This window comes from Periplaneta americana, chromosome 5, assembly GCF_040183065.1.
Source record: "Periplaneta americana isolate PAMFEO1 chromosome 5, P.americana_PAMFEO1_priV1, whole genome shotgun sequence".
NCBI lineage: Eukaryota > Metazoa > Arthropoda > Insecta > Blattodea > Blattidae > Periplaneta > Periplaneta americana.
In genome coordinates, this window is record NC_091121.1 from 197,475,619 (window position 1) to 197,499,704 (window position 24,086).

Sequence of the window (24,086 nt, forward strand, 5' to 3'; positions counted from 1 at the left end):
TCGTGCATTAATGGAAACAAGGTGTTCACGTGCTCTTGTACTCTTATTGATGCACCGCCACTGGGCTGTAGTAGATGTTTTTACAGCTTATGTAAGTACCTCTTGATTATTTATTAACTCAATCTAAAGGATTGAAGCTACCTCATCATCACTAGATGAGTACCTACAAGGGTTTATTAACTATTGATAGATATAGAGGAAATTATTTCCTAGACCTCGAATCCTCTAATACCATCAGAGTCGAAAAGAACAAGAGTTAGCTAAGGGAGACTGGATAGGAAAGAGCAAAAGGGAAGAAAAGGGAGGCTGTTACTAGAAAAGAGAGAGGATCAGTCTCGGTCATAAGCCCACCAAGCTGACCAGTGCTGTTTGGTGGTTAGCAATCCCGTTAGTTCATTTTGCATATGCAAAATGGTAACAGCTGCACCACGAGAAGGTAGGGATTGGATGCTAGGTTATTGTTCAGGCTGGTTCCATTAAGTCCTCAATATGGGGAATTAATGATGGCATCTTTCAGTTGCAGTAGGTTATTGGATGTGTCAGGAAAACTAGTTCTTTAAGGTAACCCCACAACCAAACATCGGCCGGATTGAAATCTGGAGATCGCGGAGGCCACGTTGTTGGAAAGTGCCTACTGATGACTTTGGTCAGAAAACGAATCTCAATTACGCGTGTTAACTCCACCATTAATTTTTTTAGTATGTTATTTTACGACATTTTATCAACATCTTAGGTTATTTAGCATCTGAATGAGATGAAGGTGATAATGCCGGTGAAATTAGTCCGGGGTTCAGCATCGAAAGTTACCCAGCATTTGCTCATATTGGGTTGAAGGAAAACCCCGGAAAAAACCTCAGCCAGCGTGTTAACTCCACCATTGATTTTTTAGTATGTTATTTTACGACATTTTATCAACATCTTAGGTTATTTAGCATCTATATGAGATGAAGGTGATAATGCCGGTGAAATTAGTCCGGGGTTCAGCATCGAAAGTTACCCAGCATTTGCTCATATTGGGTTGAAGGAAAACCCCGGAAAAAACCTCAGCCAGGTAACTTGCCCCGACCGGGAATCGAACCCGGGCCACCTGGCATCCCGGCCAGATGCGCTAACCGTTACTCCATAGGTGTGAACAATAATGGAATAAGACAGATTGTTACAGTAAATGAGGAGCGCTACTGCAGCATGTTACAGAACTTCGTCATCCCTAGACTGAGAAATCACGATATGGAAAACATAATCTTCATTCTGCTCCAACCCACATCTTTATCCCTGCAAAACAACTAATTACGCAGATGTTTGACGATCGTGTCATCCATAGGCACTTTCCAACAATGTGGCCTCCGCGATCTCCAGATTTCAATCCGGCCGACTTTTGATTGTGGGGTTATCCTAAAGAACGAGTTTTTCTGACACATCCAACAACCCTACTGCAACTGAAAGATGCCATCTCGCAAGAAATTGTCAACATTCCAAGACATTATCTGCAAAATGCTGTGCATGATGTCGCAGACAGAATGCTGTACGTTGAACAAGAGAACGGCGGACATCTTCCCAATGTTTTGTAATTAAACCCCGTTGTTTGCCTAACACTGTAATGTTTTTGTTCTTCCCCGTCTAAAATATTATAATACTTATAGCGGTTTAATGTTTGAACTGACTTTTGAAATAGCCTATATATATACCTGATTATACTAGGGCTCTGATAAATATATAAATAAAATTTTTAGTTTAGTAGTGAAACATATGTCCATTTAAAATTATTTGCAAATTTGGTAATTTTGAGTAGGTTACTGGTAGATTTTTGAAGCACGTATCTTTAATTACATATTTTGGCATTCAGAATACTTAAATACAGTACATATTTTAGCATGTTTACTTGTAAATACATATTTTCTTTATTTTTTTGAGAAACCGTCAGTATCGTGAATTCCCATATATTATTTTTATTGTTACGAGGTTGTCATGGATTTGTTTGTTTGTTTTTTTTTTTTTTTAGTTTGTTTAAGACATGTAATGAATGCATTAAAAGGATTCCAGATTATATACGGTAATATTGTTTGAACACGAACTGATACGGTTTATTTATTAAAGTTTGCATTCAGTTAAATTTAAGCTGTTATATTTAAACAAGATTTAAAATTACAACATTATACTTAATAGGGTGGCCACATGTGCTTTTCTTCCTGGACATGTTCCCTTTCTTAAGGCAATTACAGGGTCCGGGCAGATTTTTGGAAAAAATCAGAAAATGTTCTTTTCTAGAGTTTCGTCAAAGGCTTAAATCAATTTTGTAAATTTCTGAATTTTGAGAAATCTCATTATACTTATACTTGCAATACAAGTGCGAAGATTTTTTTCAAATGATGTATGGTGTAAATATTTTAAGGATTCGCCAGCTTTTAGAACTGGCAGAATTTTTCTTCTGCACCAAAGCCATAATACTTATGGTGAAAAAGTATTTTCTTTGATAAATTCTCAGTAAATTAGAAAGAAACAATTTCATACAAAAACCACAAAAAAGGTATTCAATACCGGTACGTATTCAATATAATTTCAGGCACTTAAATTCCATCGAATTTCATAGTTACCTACTTATTAAAAAACAAACACTTGCATGAAACAGGATATTGTGAGAAATACTCATATTATTAAAAAAACATATTTAATTGATTTTGTAGTAAGAATAAAAAATGACATACGGTACTAATTTGGACTTGGACTGTGATGATAATGGTGATGTTTCATGAGAATAATATAATATACAATGTTTGAAATTGTTATAATCAGATAGCCTGAGAATTGAAGAATGTAACAAACTGACAAGATATTATCTAATATCATAGAATTTTTTTAACACTATTTTAATACAAATGCTACTGAATTTCGGCTTTAGTGTTACTGCCATCTAGCGTTAAAAGTTTCTATTAATTCGAAAAACTGTAACTCCCCTGCCACCTTGCGAGTAAAATTCTAACTACTTACTCAAGTACAGTAAAAGCTTTTGATGGGTTAAAGTTCAAAATTGAGCCTTTCGTGACCATAATTGTTGCGGGTAAAAAAAAAAAGCGTCAGGGAAAATGGCTATGTAGATTAAGCACAAATTATTCTCATAATTGACAATATCAGCGGTTTCCAGCTAAACCCAGGGGTTGTTTATAATGAGTAGAATGGTATGAAAAATTGAATTCTATAATGTGAGTATATTTATGTACTATTGGCGACACTGACTATTATCTTCACCATCTATTCATAGAAATAATAACTAAACGCCAGTGTATATTTAAAAAGTAGGCGTCGCTGTTGTTTATTTCAGTAATATCTCTAATCACGTAATCAGGAGTAATATGAAATTTCGTTCTCCCCCCCACTCCACGATTTTATTTTTTCAGAATTTAGGTATATTTTGTTTGTATCCTGTGGCTATACTGCATATGTCGTTGCTCTTTCGCAATGTAGCCAACTGGACGGGAATTCCGTCGACTGATAAGGCTGATAAGGATGAATTATTATTGTTATTATTTGAATCAAGACTGGTAAGAAAGTTGCGTTAATAATTGCTTTTATTTGTATATAGATATATTGAGTGGGTCTTTCTTTTTAATTTTGACGGATTCTGACGGATTTCCAGGTGTAGACTGACGGAGATACAATTTGTGTGTTGGCAACACTGCTCTTTGTCAGCTGTTTTTTTTTTTTTTTTTTGCCGGGTTTTGTGTTTACAATAACATTTTATATAGATATCTTTTCCGTTGTGTGAACGTGTACTATTTTTTGTGAAGTGAATATGCACGAGCAAAGAAGTTTGATGGTACACCTAAGTTTCATGGAAACCAGTATGCTGTAAATAAAAAGAGTAAGTAACTTAGTAGTGTAGTTTGTGATAATTTATATTATGATAGTGATTCTAGGTTAGGTTTCCCTGTGAACACTGTAAATAGTGATAGTAATTCTGGTAATATAAACATAATAACTACCTCGCCTATTAATGGTCGAAAAATTTGAAAAAAAAAAAAAACCGTCGAATTTTCCCCCGAATATTAAAAGGCTTATAAATTATTTGCCCGAAAATGCGTATTTTCACTGTCAAACCAATTTCAAGTAGGCTATACATATTCTGGCACGAATTATTTGTTGAAATAATTATAATTTCTCTGTACAAACTTGAAATATATGCCACTCTACATATAATAATTTAAAAAAAAAGATAAAATAAGCAAATCTATGCTAACCTAGCTCAACTACACTAACATAACCTAACTTGATTTAACCTAACCTAACGACCCCCTGAAACCCATGTAAATTAACACAACTTGTTAAATACATTACCTTTCCTTATAACTTGTCTTCAACTATAGCTATATTAACACAAATGCAGAGACATAACAAATCTGTCCCACACAGAAATTAATACATAATAACCTATTTTTCATACTTTTTTGTCAGCCTGGGAAGCGTAGTTGGTATAGCGCTGGCCGCATGTGCTCAAGGTTGCGGGTTCGATCCTGGCCCAGGCCGATGGCATTTAAAGTGTATTTAAATGCGACAGGCTCATGTCAGTAGATTTACTGGCATGTAAAAGAACTTCTGCGGGACAAAATTCCGGCACACTGGCGACGCTGATATAACCTCTGCAGTTGCGAGCGTTGTTAAATAAATCATCATTTAAAAATTTTTTTCATACTTTTTTACTCCATATAAACCGAGGTAGTTAATCTACATAATTAATCTCAAAGTCAAAATTGCGAGACAAAAATGGCCAGGAATGTTTGGGTTACCTGGTTTCATTATACAGTGAGGTTAGTTGGGGATGCTCAGGTTTTTGTCCAGAGCCGTCCCGGCTATCAATGTGTTGGTTACTGCTAGGAACATGCGCGCGTCTCCGGCACTTTTAGGCCTACAGTTCTACTGTTACAATGCTTGAAAGTTATAGTATTTACCAAGCTCACATTTGTTGCTCAAAATGTCCTCCATTTACCGCAACACACATTTGACATCTTTTTTTTTTATGAAATTTGCAGTCACTCTCGCAAGTTCTTCATCATTGATAGAATTTATTGCATCTCTTATATTATGTTTAAATTCGTTTATGGATTGTGGGTTTCTTGCATTCTGTAGGGTCTTAATTTAAGTAGGCTAATTTTGTCGCTACACGAGCTTCTACTTATTCCAGTTTCCTGTCCTAAACGTCTGAGGGATTTTTGAGGGGTGTCTTCCAATTTTTCACCAATCTCGTCTAATTTCTCTTCCAACAGAACACTGCATTTTCTTTTCGGTTTTTCATCGTTTACCGAACCTGTCCGCATGAACTTCTTATAAAGTCTTCTTATTGTACTAGCAGCTGGAACACGTCTCTGGAAACTTTTCCTCAAATTTGCTTCTTGTCTCCGCATAAGATTTTCGTTTCCGTAAGTAATTATGTAGTGTATAGATAAATACGTTCACATAATGAATAAGGCCTGGTTTCTTCAACCTTTGTTAAATTATAACAGTGTGTTATTCCATTTTAACTGTAAATTTAACAGCTGAAGCATTTCTTCAACTACTGTTAGTACTAACAGGCTGTTAAAACCCATGTTAATTTAACTGCTTAATTTCATGCAGTTAAATCATTTAACTCTCTGTTAGCATAGAAGTATCCAATATGGCTGATGCGTTAGATGCTGAACTTCTATATCTTGATTATTTATAAAATGATATCCATGAATACATAAATAGAGCGGATGATTTCTGTGATTTGACAGACCAGAAGTTCATACAAAGGTAGGCCTATAGGCTATTTTCTGCCAAGCCTCACTTTTCGCTTTCAACGTAGATCTGTTTGTTTGTTTATTCTCAATAATTGGTTTATACTGCAAAGCAATTTCCAGCAGAAGGCTTCTCTCGAATGAAGAGAAATTAGTCCCACGATTCCTTTTTGTTCCAGTGTTTTCCATTTCACAACAGCAATACCAATACGGCAATACGCCGCTCCATGCGATTGTGATACAGACGATGGAAAGAAGCATAAATCAAACCTAATAGAATAGAAAGACTTCTATGCTCTCTGAATCAAACAACAGAAACAAGCGCGAATTGCAACTGTCAGAGTTCAGAAAACAGAACTGAGTCTATACTTAGATGTAGATTCATTTTCCGGGCTGAGAGGCCGAGCCACAACACATCCAACGGGAGCTGAGCCATGTAGCGACAGCACTCATGGCCAATGGCTACTCAAGGCCGGAGATAAAGAGAGCCATACGCCCCAGAGTAACACCGTCGATGCGGTCACAGGAACGAACGACTAAGAAGGGCATGGTCTTCCTACCGTACTTAAGGAATGTGACGGACCGTATCAGCAGGGTGCTGAAGCGTCATGAAGTGGAAACGACCTTCCTGCCGACCAAGCAAATCCGGAGTATGCTGAGGTCATCCAAGGACAAACGAGATAAGCTGCTGTCCGCCGGAGTTTACAGGATTCCATGTTCGTGTGGGAAGGTCTACATCGGTACTACACAGTGGAGCGTCAGGACGAGACTGGCAGAACATAATAGGAATTGCCGCCTAGGACAGTTCGACATATCGGCAGTGGCAGCACATGCCTACGAAGAGGGCGATCACAACATAAGATTCAAGGACACGGACATCTTGAGCACGACGACGCACTTCTTCCCCCGTCTACATAGAGAAGCGATCGAAATACATAAACATAACAACAACTTTAATCGCAAGGAAGAAGGCGTCAAGCTAAACAAGTGTTGGTACCCGGTCCTAAACAGAACAGATAAGAAGCCATTACAACAAAAGGACGGAACCCAGAACGGGAGCAGCGAACAAAGCGGCGCGGACCGCAGCGACAACAGGCCTCGGCCCGCGAGTCGCACTATAAATACGCCCGCACAACCAGCCACAGGATCAGTTGCCTCAGGTACGCCAAGAAGAGTCTTGCGACCTCGGATACCACTCCACTGAAGATGTCTGCCGCAGTTGCAGACGAAACGTCTGGTATAAAACCAACCAATAGACCACGGCCTCTCAGCCCGGAAAATGAATCTACATCTATAGACTCCGGCCGTGAAAGCCTACACTGCATGAGTCTGTACTTGTTTATAGGTTATGGTTAAATTCTAGAATCTCTGGTCCTAACAGAGAGTTAACAAACAGAATGTTAAAATGTGAAATGTAAAGTTGAAGAAACGCAATATTTTTAACAGCAATTTATACTTTTAACTTACAGTTAATTAACGCTATATTAGGTGCATTTTAACAAAGCTTGAAGAAACGGGGCCTAAGTCATTACAACAGTAGCCTACACGGAGTACTTAAACTTAACTTAAACTTTTAAGACTACAATTTTCACCGCCAACTTACTTCTCACGACACAACTAAAGCAAAACTGCAGTTCACTAATTGCTTGTGTGCCGAGAATGGGGCGCACAATTCCCGGTGATCATGCCATCTCTTGGCAGGAAATGTCTCCTGCAAAACCTGAGCATCCCCAACTAACCTCACTGTATTATCACAGTCACGAAGCTTGAGTTTTGAGAGTGCTAGAAACATTAGACTGTGACGGTACTATTTTGCATTGCCTATAATGAAGCGATATTAGCGATCCTAGTGGTGAGCAACTATCTCATGTTTGCATATTTACTACGTATTGAGCTTCGTGACTGTGTATACTAGACTGTGGTATTATGTTAAGTGACAATCATCTCTCGTATCAACTCTTACCTCCCCAGAAAATACTCGTGGTGCAGGGCAATTGCAAGAAGCGATCAGTACTCCATAAAATAAAAATATCACAGACCTCCTTGTTAGCTATGAAGCAAATTTTCAGAGATCGGGCTGTTCCTGATCTGAAAAAGTGTATGCATAAGAGAACTCAAAATCCCAATGAGAGTTTCAACAGTGTAATTTGGTCGTGGCTCCCTAAAACTGGTATACTGGCAGTCAAATTGGGTGTATTGGGTGCACTGATATCTTTTAATGAAGGTGAGCTTGCAAAAATTGAAGTTTTGGAACAATTAGGGATGTCTGTAGGTAGCAACACAAAATTTATCCTCACATATGTCGATCTATAGTGAGTAAGCAAGAGTGAAAATGAACTATATAACATCATGAAAGTGACCCAGATGAGAAAAGAAAGCTCTGAAAGGAAGTTAGGGATGCAGGATGATCCAGATGATTCTGTATATTCACCAGGAGTGCACTATGGTATTGGATAAGCAAAGGAAAAAATTTGCAACATATAGGTCTAGTAGTAAAACTTTAGACAGTTTTTTCTTCTACTTTCATTTTTTAAATTTAAGAAAATGTGCCTCAAAAACTACTGATGCTACTGGTCACAATTTTTTGTATACTACTTCAATAAGTTATATAGGCCTACAAGTAAAACCACTAATAGAATCATACTAAATAGAAGCTACTTAGCTATAAAATTGTTATAAGTAATAATAATAATAATATGGCTTTATTTAACCTGACAGAGTTAAGGCCATAGGGCCTTCTGTTACACTCAACCAGGATTAAACCTTGTTTACATAGTTCAACATACACTGAATCGGATTTAAGTATCGTAATTACATACAGATACAATTTACAAAATGATATCAAAACAGGCAGTTAAATAAAGATTTACCTAATAAAATAAAAATAAACACAGTGGAATACATATTAATGTTGTTAGAATCAAATACATGAAATCAGATGCAAATAAATAAAATGCACTCGATAAAACAATAATAAACACATTGTAATACTTATTGGTATTAAATTACAAGCAAGTAGAATTCACATAATTAAACCAGAAACTGACAAATAAAATGTACACAATAATAATATATATATATATATATATATATATATATACATTGCATTAAATATTTGCAACACATTAGGTTTGGCATTAGGTCTGGCAACTAAGACCTGGAAGTTCGGACATTTATTTTGGTTGAAATAGGCAGTAAAATAATCAGAATAGGCATTTAAAAATTAACGAAACTATGTAATAAAATCATCAAAATTATTAATCGCTAAACTGGAGAATTTGCTACAGTAGCTTTGAACTGTGTCATTATGGTTATGACCAACTTGAACTAAATACACAGTATCACCAACATAAGGACATGATGTTGGTCTGTACCATTGTTAGAAGGAGAAATTTGTTTTCTTTTCTCTCTACCTCCTTCGTTCTGAACATTACTGAGAGATAGCACCACTGTTGGCGACAAGATGTATTTGCGTAAATATTGTGAGATGAGGGGCTCGTGACAGGAACAGTTTTGCTGTGGCGCATGCGCGGACCCCTCATGATCCATACTTGAATTTATTTTCGTGTGTACATTCCAGATTAAATCAACTCTGACATATCATTCGCCTCATTTTCCACATCTCAGCAATAGATTCCTCACAACAGCCTATATTACAGAAAATATATGGGATAACATTCATTGTTACACAAATTAATCCAGGAGTATTTGGTAGATCAGCATTGTCTGGAGGAAGCACAAAAATTATAGTTCCTAAGAAAAGACCAAAAGGTATTACTTACTGATAAAATAAGAGGCTTACAAAATTTTGTAGTCTCTTGATCACCTCGTCAAGATCTCTTAGTGGGAGAAAGTGATTCTGCCCTCTACATTTCAAGGTTGTTCACGAAACATGCAGCAGCTATACGAAGATGCTAAGTCTTTTGTTCAAAGCATGACAAACCTTACATTTTCTTAACTTTCACCTACAATCCGCAATGACCTGAAATAGCTACTGCATTACTCCCACATGAAAAACTCGCTGATCGTCCTGACATTGTTACTTGCGATTTCACATTGAAACTCAAGAACTGAAGACGGATAGGTTCAAGGAAAAATATTTCGCATAAAAAAACATTCAGAGGGAGTATGTTTCACTATTATGGAAGCAAATAACTTTCAAAATGTCCGATATACTTCATTGAAAATAAATCCGAACAATTTTTATTTTGAACTTCTTATGGACTTAGTTTGCAGTATTTGCTGCACAAGCCACTAGTTGTATATAATTTTGATGACAATAAATATACGTACATACATACATACATACATTTTGCCTTACGTGTTATGTTATGGATTTTCTGCTGTTATTTACATATATTAAAATAAATCAGTACAAAAAATAAAAATATACTAATTTTAATAATTTAAAATGTAAATTAGGAACAGTAATTTCATTTTTATTTCATAAATAAAGAACAGTCGCGCAAATTAAATGATATTTCCTCATTACGTAAATCTTTACTGAGAATTATTTACGGTGGCATGCCAACTGATCAGCTTGCCAAGAACGACGCTATATCAAAAGACGCAGCTGCTTCAATTCGTGAGGTCAAACAACATGTGTCAAGTAAATAGGTTCTAGTGAAATTAGAGCCAAGAAGCAAATGAGTTCATTTTAGAACATAGTTACATTTTTAGTTTCCTATTGGCATATTCTGCCACATGAAGAACCCCCCATTTAGTTGTTGCTATATGTAGGTTGGCACCACTAATTTTCTTCCTGTTCACATACGGATTTTGTAGCTCTGACACTTGAGTGGAACAAGCATTTGCTGAATCTCCAGAAGTTGTCAAACTATTGTCCCAATATTCGTTTCCAGGTAAGGAATTACCGTCCCAAGCATATGATACAACTAATAGTTTATTGACGTTTTCGGGATCTTTAAATTTAGAGTGGGGTGTTCTCTTTGAGAAGTGTATTTTTATGGCGTGTGTGCTGTCACCAATGAAGCCTCCATCCTCAACTCCTGCACAAGTATTCTCTTTAAACCATGCAAAATTAATATCTGACACATGCAGTAAAGATGGATATAGATTCTTCAAGCATAAGGCGAAAGAATCCAGGAATATTTGTCCTTGATGTGCAGATAACATCCATGCACCAAGCCCTATGCCCACAACATGTACATAGGCCTTTCTGTTTTCAGCTGCTGCACGACTTGCTGCCTCCAACAGAAGAAGTTCTGCTGCAATATATATTCGTTTCGCATATATTTCATTATCAAATACTCTCTCCCGAGACACTTTGACATATCTTTGATGAACTCGTTCATTTTCATGCAATTTTAAAACTTCTTTGTATAATGGAAGATTTGAAACACCATAGAAATCTGCCCAAATACGACGCCAATTATGCTTTTCATCATCTGTAACTACAGAACCATAACCATTTGCTAGCACATTCTGTTCTTTTGTCAACACCATCTCGTGCCAGTCCATTACTTCTCCAGCAGATAGGCGGGGACCTACCATTCCAACGACGACACCATGTCTCTCTAAATTTTCTGGAGGTGATGGTACACCACGGTTGTACCGTTGGCCATCATTAATGAATACACTATGACATGTCGCTGCGAGAAAAGCTGACAACTTAACTTCATCATAGCTAATACAGTCCTTAAGAAGGAGGGGTGCTTTCTCCACTTCAGTTCCAATGGTTTTCCAGTTACCATAACCTTCCTCACCAGAAAGCAACATATAGAAATCGAGGCTACCACAAAATATTGCAGCTCTATTGTCTAAGAGACGCTGTACAAGATCGATAACACTCATATTTTTATACAGTGCTTTCTCAATATGGGTGCCAAATTTTTTCTTGTGATCAAGAAAATTCATGTACAAACTGAATGCTGCTTCATGAAGCAAAGGGTATGAAGAATTTATATGATGTTCCAAAATCTCTCTAGTAACATCAGGTTGATTGGTGAGAAGTGTGGAGCAGAGTACAGCCTCTATAGGGAACTTCAAGGGGAATTGTGTGCTGCACTGCTGTAGCTCGTCCAGACTAATATCTTGAGGTTTTGTGATATTCAAGCATTCAGTCAGGTACGTTGTTTCTGATTGAGCTCTTCCTGCAGGAATACCAGACTTAACCTCATAATTTATTGTTACACCATATCCATCGCCATCCTCGTCTTCATCCTGAAGAGCACAAATAAAATAAATTAAAAATTATCTAATTATCTACTTACTTGCTACAATAAGAAGGAAAATATCATAGTAGTTGGAATTTTTAAGTTTCTAGATAACATTTAGACAAAATTTCGTCAACAACGTAATCACCCTCATAAGGTAAGCGTTCACTACATCGTATCGCACTCATCGGACGAATCACACGGATCGGAAAAAGACTATCTTTGCTGTAATTGTTATGTAACCGCGTTCACTACATCGTATTGGATGCATCGCCCCTTGGCAAATCCGTCCACGTTTCTCGGACGGGCAACTTTTCCGATGTGTACGATCATGGCCTTCTTTAATAAATCAATTTTAATTGGTCAACTGTTGCTATTATGTTGTGCCATGTTCAGTATCGCGCCAAAATGGCAGACGGAAAACTTATTTCGCGTGTAGAAAATTGCGAAGAATTATATAATTTGAGGCGTTCCCATTACAGTAATCAAGTCGTTTCTTACATATATATTATGTAACCAATATCTCTTTCGTTTCTTCCTCATCAATTAAGATGCATGAAGGAACCATAAATTCTTATTCGCTAAAACTCATAATTAATAGACCTAATCTGAAACTCCTCTGTTTTCAGTAATGTCAATATCGTACAACGTCATGTTTTAAACAGCTGATAGGGAATTCGATGAGGCGATGAGGTAGAGCCGTTACAGTGAACGCACTGCACTTAAAATATCCGTTGCGTGCGATTCGTACGAGGAGTGCGATACGATGTAGTGAACACTTACCTTTAATCGTAACTTTGAAATATTAAACCAGTGATTATTTTTGTTCAGATTTAGCCACAGCTCGTAGCTAAAATAACTAGTTGTTTTGTTGTTTATTGTTAGTAAAATAACATTTACAAAAATACAGTCTTAATTCTTCCCTGAGGGAGTAAAAACTCGTGCTCAGGGTGTTATCTAAACACATACTTAACACAAACAAAGATAATTATTTGACACAAAGTGGGTCAAGGAAAAAAATTATAGGAATAAATTAACTTTAAAAATACAATTTCAATTTTAACAGTTTAACTCATACAAATACATATATATATATATATATATATATATATATACATATATATAGTAAATCAATATATATTCTTTAAAAATTCAATTCCTAACGCAATTTTTTTAATTTCTGATACTAAAATTTTCCAAATTTGGGTATTTTTCAATTATTTTATTATATAACCTTGGACCAAAGTAGGTACCATGGCTAAGAGCTGTGCTTGTGAAACACGTTAGTTCCTCTAGTCGTATAAAATGGATCTTTTAGTTCCATATTTATGATGATACAATTTGAATTTTTTGCGATTTTTATGTATGAATTTTAATAAGGCAATATAATAAATTTGTTTAATTTTCAAAACATTAAAATCAGTGAACGAAAGCTCGGATGAGTAATCAATTGGTTTATTAAGGCATATTTTAATTATTCTTTTCTGAATAATTATTAGTGGAGTGAGATTAGAATTACAAGCATTTCCCCATCCTAAAATTCCATACTGGAGAATGGATTGAAATAAAGCTAAACAAATGAGATGTAAAATATTAACTGGTAAATATGACCGAAGTATAACAAAGATATAAATTGTTTTATGTAATCTATTACATAAATATGTAATATGTTTATTCCATCGTAAGTGTTGGTCGATTGTAGTGCCTAAATACTTAACTTCTGAGGATTCGATTAATATGGGACATTCACAATTTTGAGAAGAACAGTCAGAATGATGAATTTTGAGCCTAAAAGAAGATTGAGGAGATTTAAGACCTCTGGACCTTAGTGAAAACGGAACAACAGTTGTTTTGGATGCGTTTAAGGAAAGAGCGTTTGAATCAAACCACTCTTTAATTACATGTAATCCATACATGTGATGGGTAGAATCGAATAATCTGTCCTTGAATAAAAGTTCTCGAATACTTTTATCATTCGAATAACGATTTGATTACTCACCGGCAGGTTCTCGCTTCTCAGTTCTCTTATCCAACATCCAGCATGACAGCGATAACGATAGCAATGTATTGTACAAGCACAGCAGTTTATATTTTTTATTATTTTAATCACATGCTGCAGCTATCTGCAACTCCCGATAAAGATATTAATGTGTTCTGTAATTGGATGAGAGAGTTGAGACAGAGAGAGACGATCTATACCAAGTCTTTATAAGCGCAACTACATCATGTTTGTATGTGTATAATTGATGAGGAATCGATGTTCTGTATAGGAGAGTAGTGGGTACAGTGAGACACAAAATATTAAGACATATGTATGCAAGTGATAATTCAAGTATTTTTAAAAACAAGTGCAATAGAAATAGACATTAAAACATGGAGTATAATAATACATAAACAAAAATGTTAATAGATAAGGGACATAATATACAATTCGTGTTTGTCAAAAAAATGCAAATGTCTCACTGTTCCCATTCAGGAGGGTACAGTGAGACACCACAGTGTCTATTAACGGACAATGAAATAATTTACATTTATTTCAAAAGAAAGGAAAACTTGCTGTCTCTATCTTGACATGTTCTGTAGACTTATTTAAAATCATTTTGATGTCTGACTTCGAAACCATTGAAACATCTGGAAGATTTGGAAAAGTGAATTTTTCATGACATTTCAAACTTTTGCGAAAAAATTAAATGAATTTTTGGTGACAACAAAGCTTATAATTATAAGAATTTAATGTAGTTCTTTATTATTTTTTAACATTTTCTTAAATTTTGTGAATAATTTTTTATTTATGAAATCATTAAAATGTAATGTATCCATTATTTTAAGCTACAGTTCCTAAATTGGTTACTAGTATGTTCATTTTTAATGTTAGTTACTGGTAAATGTAATATAATTACAGTTTGTTTTTGCAAATCATTGGTACATGGGAACAGTGAGACGTCTCAGTGTACCCTTCAATGGCATGTCTCACTATTCCCTTTACGCATAGTTCATTTAAAAATGACGCCATCACTTCAAAATTAAAACAAGAAAGACGAAACTTTGCCAAACACAATCTCAAATACCATAGTATTAGGTAACAAAGCATTCATATTTATATCTCATTTGTATATCCAATATAACCTTCATTAAACACATGCCAAAATTTTACTTCTAGAGTGAAAAATTACGAATTACTTTTTCATCACTCACCTTTATAACTAGAATGAAATCGAGTATGAAAATACTGTTACTTTACTCATGCAACATACAACTCCACTGTTACCAACATCTCAACATCAAAATTTACTATTTAATAAAAAATGTCTCACTGTTCTCCCTGTCTTACTGTACCCACTTCTTCCCTACTGTTTCTTTCTGTTTTCATTCTTCACTTCTTGCAGCATCTACCATCTGAGCAAAGTATTCGAATACTTGTTCACTATTCGAGATATATCTCGAGAACTTATAAGAATCGAATAATTCGTATTTTTTAAATTTCAATACTCCCATCACTAAACATAACATTTCAAAAACACATTTTTTATAATGAAATTTATAATTTAAATTAATAAGAAACATTTTTTTAAATTTTACTTTGTTCATTTGGTAGTAAAAAGCAGCATATTATTTGGAATTGTTGGTGTCATTAGATGTTCTTCAAATATGGAGTAGATTGCAGGATCCAATCACGAATACCCATTACTCTGTCTAGATAACAGAGGTGGGAGATGTGCTTTGGATGGGAATCTGTTCTATCACATTGTCATGAAGGGTCAGATAGGCCTACCTGCGTCTAAGCACATCTTACCGTCTTGTAGATTATGTTAAAAAAAGTTCAAAGAAAAACAAAGAGTGGCTGAACTCCAAGTCCTGAAGTTCTTCTGTCGCCCTCATTCGCCTTACAGTATGTAAGATGAATCATTAGCTGCCCTTGCGTTAAGACTGTGACAAAATTAAGGAGGATCTATTTGTTAATATTTGTTATTTCTTCTATGATCATTTATTTATCTGAAATTAAACTTAGAATAAATATCGGAAATGCGTGTTATTTTCGGTTAAGGAGCTTTTGTCATCTAGTCTGCTCTCAAAAAATCTGAAATTTAGAATTTATGAAACAGTTATATTACCGGTTGTTCTGTGTGGTTGTGAAACTTGGACTCTCACTTTGAGAGAGGAACAGAGTTTAAGGGTGTTTCAGAATAATGTTCTTAGGAAAATATTTGGGGCTAAGAGGGATGAAGTCACAGGAGAATGGAGAAAGTTACACAACGCAGAGCTGCATGCGGGCTATTCCATATGAACTCGATCAATAAAAAACCTCGCATTTTTTTTATACTCTAATTTTTTCCCTATTTATACAAGGTGCTGAGGACAGTGCATTTTCAAAAATATATTATCGAAAGTCAAACGGTTTTCGTATTATTGAGCGACAAATTTAGCGTATTTTATAAAAACAAGCCTCTTTCAGCGCTCAGAACTCTGGAACCATTTACTGCAGAACATTGAACGAGAGCTCATTTTGAAGCTGACATTTGGTAGGTTATGATAAGAAGTAATCCTTATTTTTATTGTATACAGAGAGACAGATAATCTGATTTTACTTACTTTTAGGCTTTTTGCCAATTTGTAAAAATGTAAAAAAAATATTGAGAAAAAACCTTGCATTATTAAGAGGGATTCGGCATTGTTTGGTTAGTGGTACAGCAATAAGTTTCGAGGGTATTAAATAGATTATTTTCACACGTCTAGACTTGAACGGCGCAGTACCGCACACACTGGCCGAGAACTGAAGATAAGCGAGCGTTGAGCGTCATTTTACTCCTGTGTTTATGAAAACCTGTGATAAAGCTAGCACAGCCATGACTGCTAGACGACACATCACGTGTTTATGTCTCCTGGCCTTGCTTGCCTAGGCTAGCTCCCGCCTCACAGTCATCTGGTTAGTTCATGCGTGTACTATTTATTTTATTTGATATTTTCAATACTTTCTTATCAATGTGCCATCAGTAAAGAATACGTGTTTATTTGTACTTTCAATGTGGAATCTAACTATATATTTTAAAAATATTTTTTCCTTGGCAAAGGCGTCTTAATGAGGAAAAATCTAAATTTCTCCATTTCCATAAAAAGTAAGAAGATATGTTTATATGTCAATATAAACTTTAATTTCTCAGCATCAAAATAAAACATGATTTTGATCATTGGGTGAAAGGCTTTTGGAGCTACAATAGTTTAAAGTTGCAAATTTTATGAAAATACGATAAATTTAAATATTTTTAATTTAAACACTATGAAGTTCTGATGCCTCAAACTTTGCACAAAGCACTGTAACACAGTCCTCTACGTACAAAAAAGTTTTATTGTATTTAGAAATTGTAAGGTCAATTTTCTCTATATTTCGGTCGATTTGAGATGGAATAGCTCATGCATTATATTCGGACAGTTTCTTCAGAACACGTACATATGTCGTAAAATAGGAATGTTATTTATTAATTAGTATTAGCAATTAAATTACCTATTCTGATAGCTAAAACGTTCTGCTTTTTCATTTGAAGTTCCGTTTTTTGTTAGAATAGTTCTAACATTGTAAAATTAGCTTTAAATATTATATAGCTGAGAATATCGGTTCTTCAAGTCTGGTAAATATGAGATTCTTAAACAATAATTAAATAAACTGTAATAAGGACACACAAAAGCAAATTATCTCAGATAAACTGAACATATGTCTTATCTCAATATAATTCAATAGTTTTCGTTATTTTATTCTTTTTAATTATGGTTTTGATATTGCCAAAACATTTTAATTTTGCGGCTGTCATTTAGTTACTGAAATAATTTGAATTTGTTTTTTGTAGAGACAGTATATTTTTTTTTTATTTTAGTTAAAACATGCAAGCATATACATTTTTCTGCGTAAAATAATATTCTCGCTCTAAGAAATTTGAAATCCATTTCAAACTGTATCATATTAGACTATGTGGTAAGGAATTGACATCAATATGGCCCTTTACACTCTTTCATTTTCATTACCAGATTCATATTATTTCCACTATTATGCCTGACTTTTTTAATGTAGCCTATTTCCTTGTCCATTTTTTTATAATACATCACTACTTACTGTACACTTACATATCTCACTTATCACTTCCTCCATTGTGCTTATTATATCACTTCTGCCTCCCCTGATCTGCTGATTCACTTTCCTTTTTACACTACTCCACTGCACATACTCTCATTCACTCTCATTGCTTCGTCCAAAACACTTTAAAATTCCGCTGTCAATATCACAAACAAGATTCGCTGAAAATAACCCTAGTTTAAAATTCCAATAAATCAGATTTATTGGATAATCAAATGACGTCTTCAAGCAAATTTTAATTATCTGCTTTTGAAGCAATATCTATGGAAAAAGTGTAAATTTCGTTGTTCCTCACCATTGGACGATAAATTGAATCAAACGTGCATAAACTAATCGCAGAATATTTGTAGGTATGTAAGAACAAAACATAACAAACTAAGGGCCGTATTCATAGATATTCTTAGCGCGGACTTCCGGTGGATGATCAGCGAACTAACGTTTTTCGTATTCATAAACCAGTGTTAGCGATATGATATGATATGAATCCTGTACAAGTAACCAGTCAATAGCCGGGGCTAGTTTAGCACGCTTGTAGCGTGGGCTAGCGAAATGTCTATGAATAGCACCCTTACTGTTTTACGAAGTCTATTACATAAAGAAGAAACATGTTCATCCCATCTTAAATGATGATCAGTAATAAACCCTGAGTAGATTCCTTCAATGTATGACATTTACAATCATCGTTAATTGAACAACCAGCATTATAAATAATTATTACATTTATCACAGGATTTTAATGGTATCAAAATAGTCTTGGAAACATTAGTGAAAGAAAATTGCTATCTAGCCATTTTGAATGACACTTATACCATTATTGGCATTTTCGTATACGCTAGTCCAGGTTGAACTGCTAAACATTACAACTGTCATCAGCATATTATGAATAGAGAGTGCCACAAAATAAATGTTAAACAATTATTACTTTTAACCAGAAAGGATTGGGAAAAAATGTTCTTCTTCTTGCTTCCAAGTATTAGGCCAAATGGCCTGTTACGATCTCACAGTTGAATTTTCAATCCAGCGCTTCTTTGGACGACCGAGATATCTCTTCCCGTTTGGATGATAGTGGAGCATGACTTTTGGGATTCTGTCTCTATGCATGCAATGCAGATGATTTATCCAGTTGTTCTGATAATATTTTACGTGATTAATTACAGGTTCTAGTTGTAATTCTTCCATTACATCTTCATTGCGTTTGTGATCCCATTTCGTATATCCCGCTGTATATCTCATAAATTTAATTTCATTAGCCATTATTCTGCTTTTGTCTTTCTTCCTCAATGTCCATGCCTCACTGCTGTAACAAAGTACAGGTCTCGCCAAGGTCTTGTAAAGGCGAATTCGAGTATGCCTTTGTACTAGGGGAGGTTTCATAATGTTGTTAATTATTCCCATTGTTTTGGTGTATTTAGAAATTTTCTGTGTAATGTCTACTTCATCGAAAAAAAGATAATGTGTATCTGAGATATGTAAAATAACTTATCCTTTCTAATAGTTTTGAATCTAAACATATTTTGCTAGGCACAGGGTATTTTCCGCAGAAGGCCATAATTTTAGTTTTTTCTTGATTGATTTTCATATCATATTTAATTCCAATTTTGTTAAAATTAAAAATTGAACATTGTAATTCATCTTCTGAGGATGCCACCAGAGCTAAATCGTCTGCAAAAGGTAATGAATCTAGTTGTAAATGTCTATTGAGTTGTATATAGGCCTATGCATGGGGCAATTGTTTCCATTCTCTAATTATTTAATTCATTGTATATAATAAATAGCAACGGTGAAAGGCCGCAGCCTTGTCTTACTCCTGTATGAATTTCTGTCCAATGCGATAATTTATTGTCACACCTTACTACAATTAGATTTGTTTTATAGATATTATATATGTTTGCTATAAGTTGTTGTGGAACATGGTCTGTGGCTAATACATTTAATAATTTATTTCTGTTCACCCCATCAAATGCTTTTTCCAAATCAATGAAAGCAATATGTGTTTCTAAGTTGAATTCCCGGTGCTTTTCCATCAATAATTTTAATGTAAAATATCCATCGCAATGTGATCTTCCCTTTCGGAAGCCATTTTGTTCTTCTCCGAAAAGAGTTTCGTAATGTTTATACAATTTGTTCTTGATTATGCTGGTAAAGATTTTATATCCTGTATTTAATAGACTGATCCCTCTGTAGTTGTCATATGATGGGAAAAATCTGAAATTGCAAAGGGAGGAATTATGTGTTAGTGATTGGGAAACATTGATTTACACCATGTCAGTCTGCATGAGAAAAATTTAGAATGTATATATGAGAAATAAATAGAATTCCAGCACAGTCTACGTAACAAGGAAGTTCTGGTGACATAAGTGATAATGTATTTATAACACAACACAGATTATCAGCCTTCCAAACAAGCGTCAGGATGCAGGAATTGTGCCATGATTTGAAGTAATCTAGACCCTGGTTCCCAGAGGGTTCGTAGCTATTTTATAGTAAAAAAACCTAATTCATTCAACATTTTAATGTTGTCAGTTAAGCAAATTTTGCATGGTTGTGGATAGTAAGCACTTTAATAAATGTTTTGTCATATTTTGACACTGAACACTACCTTCAAGGCAATTATGTGAATATATTTATGTTATGAACGAGCTGAATTGTAGATGGTAGCCTTGCTAAACTTGAGACACTGGATACTTTTCTGGAATCCTTCTTGAAGAATTTACACCAAAATTTAAACCTCACTAGGCAGCTATGAACAGTAATTTAGCGATTACATTCAGAAATTTCATCTTTGTACAAAACCTGAACACTTATGGATAAAGAATACTTTTAAATGTGATGTAAAACTAACAACTCTGTTTGCAGAAGAGCATATTGCACTTGTAACTTGTGATGGCTCATTGACAATATTTTTCAAAGAATACACGTACACTGGGCCTTCTGGATAAAGGAATTTCCTAGTTATAAGACGTTAAGTGAAAAAGAAAACATTGAAACATCTAGTTCGCTATTGTTTCAGTCTCTTTGTGAACAAGAATTTTCGACAGTTTCTTTTATGAAGAACAAGTACAGAAATCGACTCCATGTTCATACAGAGTTAGGATTAAAAGTCGGAGATATTAAACTGTGTACGGAAGGGATTTTTGGAAACGAATAGAGGCTTGATTTCCCTCTTCACATTTAGGTTGAATAGCTGCATGACCCTATTTTGTTGACTTGTAATGTACGTTAGTAAAAATAAAATTGTTTGTTTTTTCTAACAAAATAATTTTCATTTTATATTCTATCTTCACATACTGGTACCAAGTTCTGCCTCATATTCTTTTCTAATTATTTCACATCAGTAACTACCATGCAAATATATCAAATTCAAGTCGACCTGGTTGACGAGTTGGTATAGCGCTGGTCTTCTATCCCCAGAGTTGCGGGTTCGATCCCGGGCCAGGTCGATGGCACATTTAAGTGTGCTTAAATGCGACAGGCTCATGTCAGTAGATTTACTGGGATGTAAAAGAACTCCTACGGGACAAAATTTCGGCACATCCGGCGACGCTGATTTAACCTCTGCAGTTGCGAGCGTCGTTAAATAAAACATAACATTTTATCAAATTCAACTGTGGGAAGGAGGTGGGGTCCATGGTTTGGTTTTGAAAAGCAGAAAGTCTACTAATTCGGAGACACCGATCTAAGGCACAAAATGTAAATAGATTCTAGTGAAATTAGAGCCAAGAAGCAAATGAGTTCATTTTAGAAAACAGTTACTTTTTAAGTTTTCTATTGGCATATTCCGCCACATGGAGAACCCCCCATTTAGTTGTTGCTATATGTAGGTTGGCACCACTAATTTTCTTCCTGTTCACATGTGGATTTTGTAGCTCTGACACTTGGGTCGAGCAAGCATTTGCTGGATCTCCAGAACTTTCCAAACTGTTGTCCCAATATTCGTTTCCAGGTAAGGAATTACCGTCCCAAGCATATGATACAACTAATAGTTTATTGACATTTTCGGGATCTTTAAATTTAGAGTGGGGAGGTCTGTCTGAAAAGTGTATTTTTATGGCATGTGTGCTGTCACCAATGAAGGCTCCATCCTCAACTCCTGCACACGTATTCTCTTTAAACCATGCAAAATTAATATCTGACACATGCAGTAAAGATGGATATAGATTCTTCAAGCACAAGGCGAAAGAATCCAGGAATATTTGTCCTTGATGTGCAGATAACATCCATACACCAAGCCCTATGCCCACAACATGTACATAGGCCTTTCTATTTTCAGCTGCTGCACGACTTGCTGCCTCCAACAGAAGAAGTTCTGCTGCAATATATATTCGTTTCGCATATATTTCGTTATCAAATAATCTCCCCCGAGGCACTTTGACATATCTTTGATGAACTCGTTCATTTTCATACAATTTTAAACCATCTTTGTATAATGGGAGATTTGAAACACCATAGAAATCTGCCCAAATACGACGCCAATTATGCTTTTCATCATCTGTAACTACAGAACCATAACCATTTGCTTGCACATTCTGTTCTTTTGTCAACACCATCTCGTGCCAGTCCATTACTTCTCCAGCAGATAGGCGGGGACCTACCAACCCAACAACGACACCATGTCTCTCTAAATTTTCTGGAGATGAAGGTACACCACGGTTGCATCGTTGGCCATCATTAATGAATACACTATGACATGTCGCTGCGAGAAAAGCTGACAACTTAACTTCATCATAGCTAATACAGTCCTTAAGAAGAAGGGGTGCTTTCTCCACTCCAGTTCCTATGGTTTCCCAGCTACCATAACCTTCCTCACCAGAAAGCAACTTATAGAAATCGTGGCTATCGCAAAATATTGCAGCTCTCTTATCTAAGAGACGCTGTACAAGATTGATAACACTCATATTTTTATACAGTGCTTTTTCAATATGAGTGCCAAATTTTTTCTTGTGATCAAGGAAATTCATGTACAAAGTGAATGCTGCTTCATGAAGCAAAGGGTATGAAGAATTTATATGATGTTCCAAAATCTCTCTGGTGACATCAGGTTGATTGGTGAGAAGTGTGGAGCAGAGTACAGCCTCTATAGGGAACTTCAAGGGGAATAGTGTGCTGCACTGCTGTAGCTCGTCCAGATTAATATCTTGAGGTTTTGTGTTATTCAAGCATTCAGTCAGGTACGTTGTTTCTGAATGAGCTCTTGTTGCAGAAATACCAGACTTAACCTCATAATTTATTGTTACACCATATCCATCGTTATCCTCGTCTTCATCCTGAAGAGCACAAATAAAATAAATTAAAAATTATCTAATTATCTACTTACTTGCTACAATAAGAAGGAAAATATCATAGTAGTTGGAATTTTTAAGTTTCTAGATAACATGTAGACAAAATTTCGTCAACAACATAATCACCAGAGTGCTGCATTGGAGTTAAATCACTCGCTTGAACTCGGTCGAGTGTCGCATCCTCGAGTGAGATACGATCGGTCGTGATACGCTCGTAATAAATAGAAGCACAGTACAAGGTCATCTCACCGACATGTCTTATCTTGTATGGAAGGCGACAGATAAGATACACATATGTTTTGCTCACACGGTAAAAATAAGGCTTTATTTTCTGCGTTTATGACAAACGTTTAATGGAACAGTCAATGGAACGTACCAAAACAGGAACATGAAGTTATAAATAAAATAGTATGAAAAACTTCGATATACAGTTATTATTTCTAATTAATAATTATTCAATATTTCATTTACCACATTGTTCCGCCTATATACTGCAACAATGTAGAAACGTTTTACAAAATATTATTGATATAGCAGTAGATTAATAACAATATTAGTACAGAGATAACGTCACTGAAAATATAATAAAACGAATAATCATGCTGCACAACTGTTACAGACGCAAAGATTGATACACTAATTATTAGAGATTATTATTATTATTATTATTATTATTATTATTATTATTATTATTATTATTATTGCTAGAAAACTTGATACAGTTCTTGCATTATCGTGATTGTATTCTCCGTTTATAATA

The 24,086-nt window shown here is 35.2% G+C and overlaps 2 protein-coding genes across 8 annotated transcripts in view; one reads left to right on the plus strand and one right to left on the minus strand.

The window, feature by feature from the left end:
* The first annotated feature begins 3,712 nt into the window (after positions 1-3,712).
* LOC138700403 (uncharacterized) overlaps positions 3,713-24,086 on the plus strand; it is a 46,434-nt gene continuing 26,060 nt past the window's right edge. For 3 of the 4 annotated variants that reach the window (XR_011332343.1, XR_011332344.1, XR_011332346.1), the window contains exon 1: positions 3,713-3,856. Coding sequence is in view for 1 of the 4 variants with exons in the window: in XM_069827022.1 (XP_069683123.1) it covers positions 6,199-6,951 (753 nt within the window). In the remaining 3 variants the exon portion in view is untranslated. Of the gene's footprint in view, positions 3,857-4,446; positions 7,779-24,086 lie in introns of those variants that run through there. The other variant, XM_069827022.1, reaches the window with a different exon arrangement.
* The window catches only part of LOC138700402 (uncharacterized), a 29,915-nt gene continuing 14,259 nt past the window's right edge, over positions 8,431-24,086 (minus strand). For 2 of the 4 annotated variants that reach the window (XM_069827020.1, XM_069827019.1), the window contains one exon: positions 11,937-23,311. Coding sequence is in view for 2 of the 4 variants with exons in the window: in XM_069827019.1 (XP_069683120.1) it covers positions 21,797-23,311 (1,515 nt within the window). In the remaining 2 variants the exon portion in view is untranslated. The other 2 variants (XM_069827018.1, XM_069827021.1) reach the window with 2 other exon arrangements.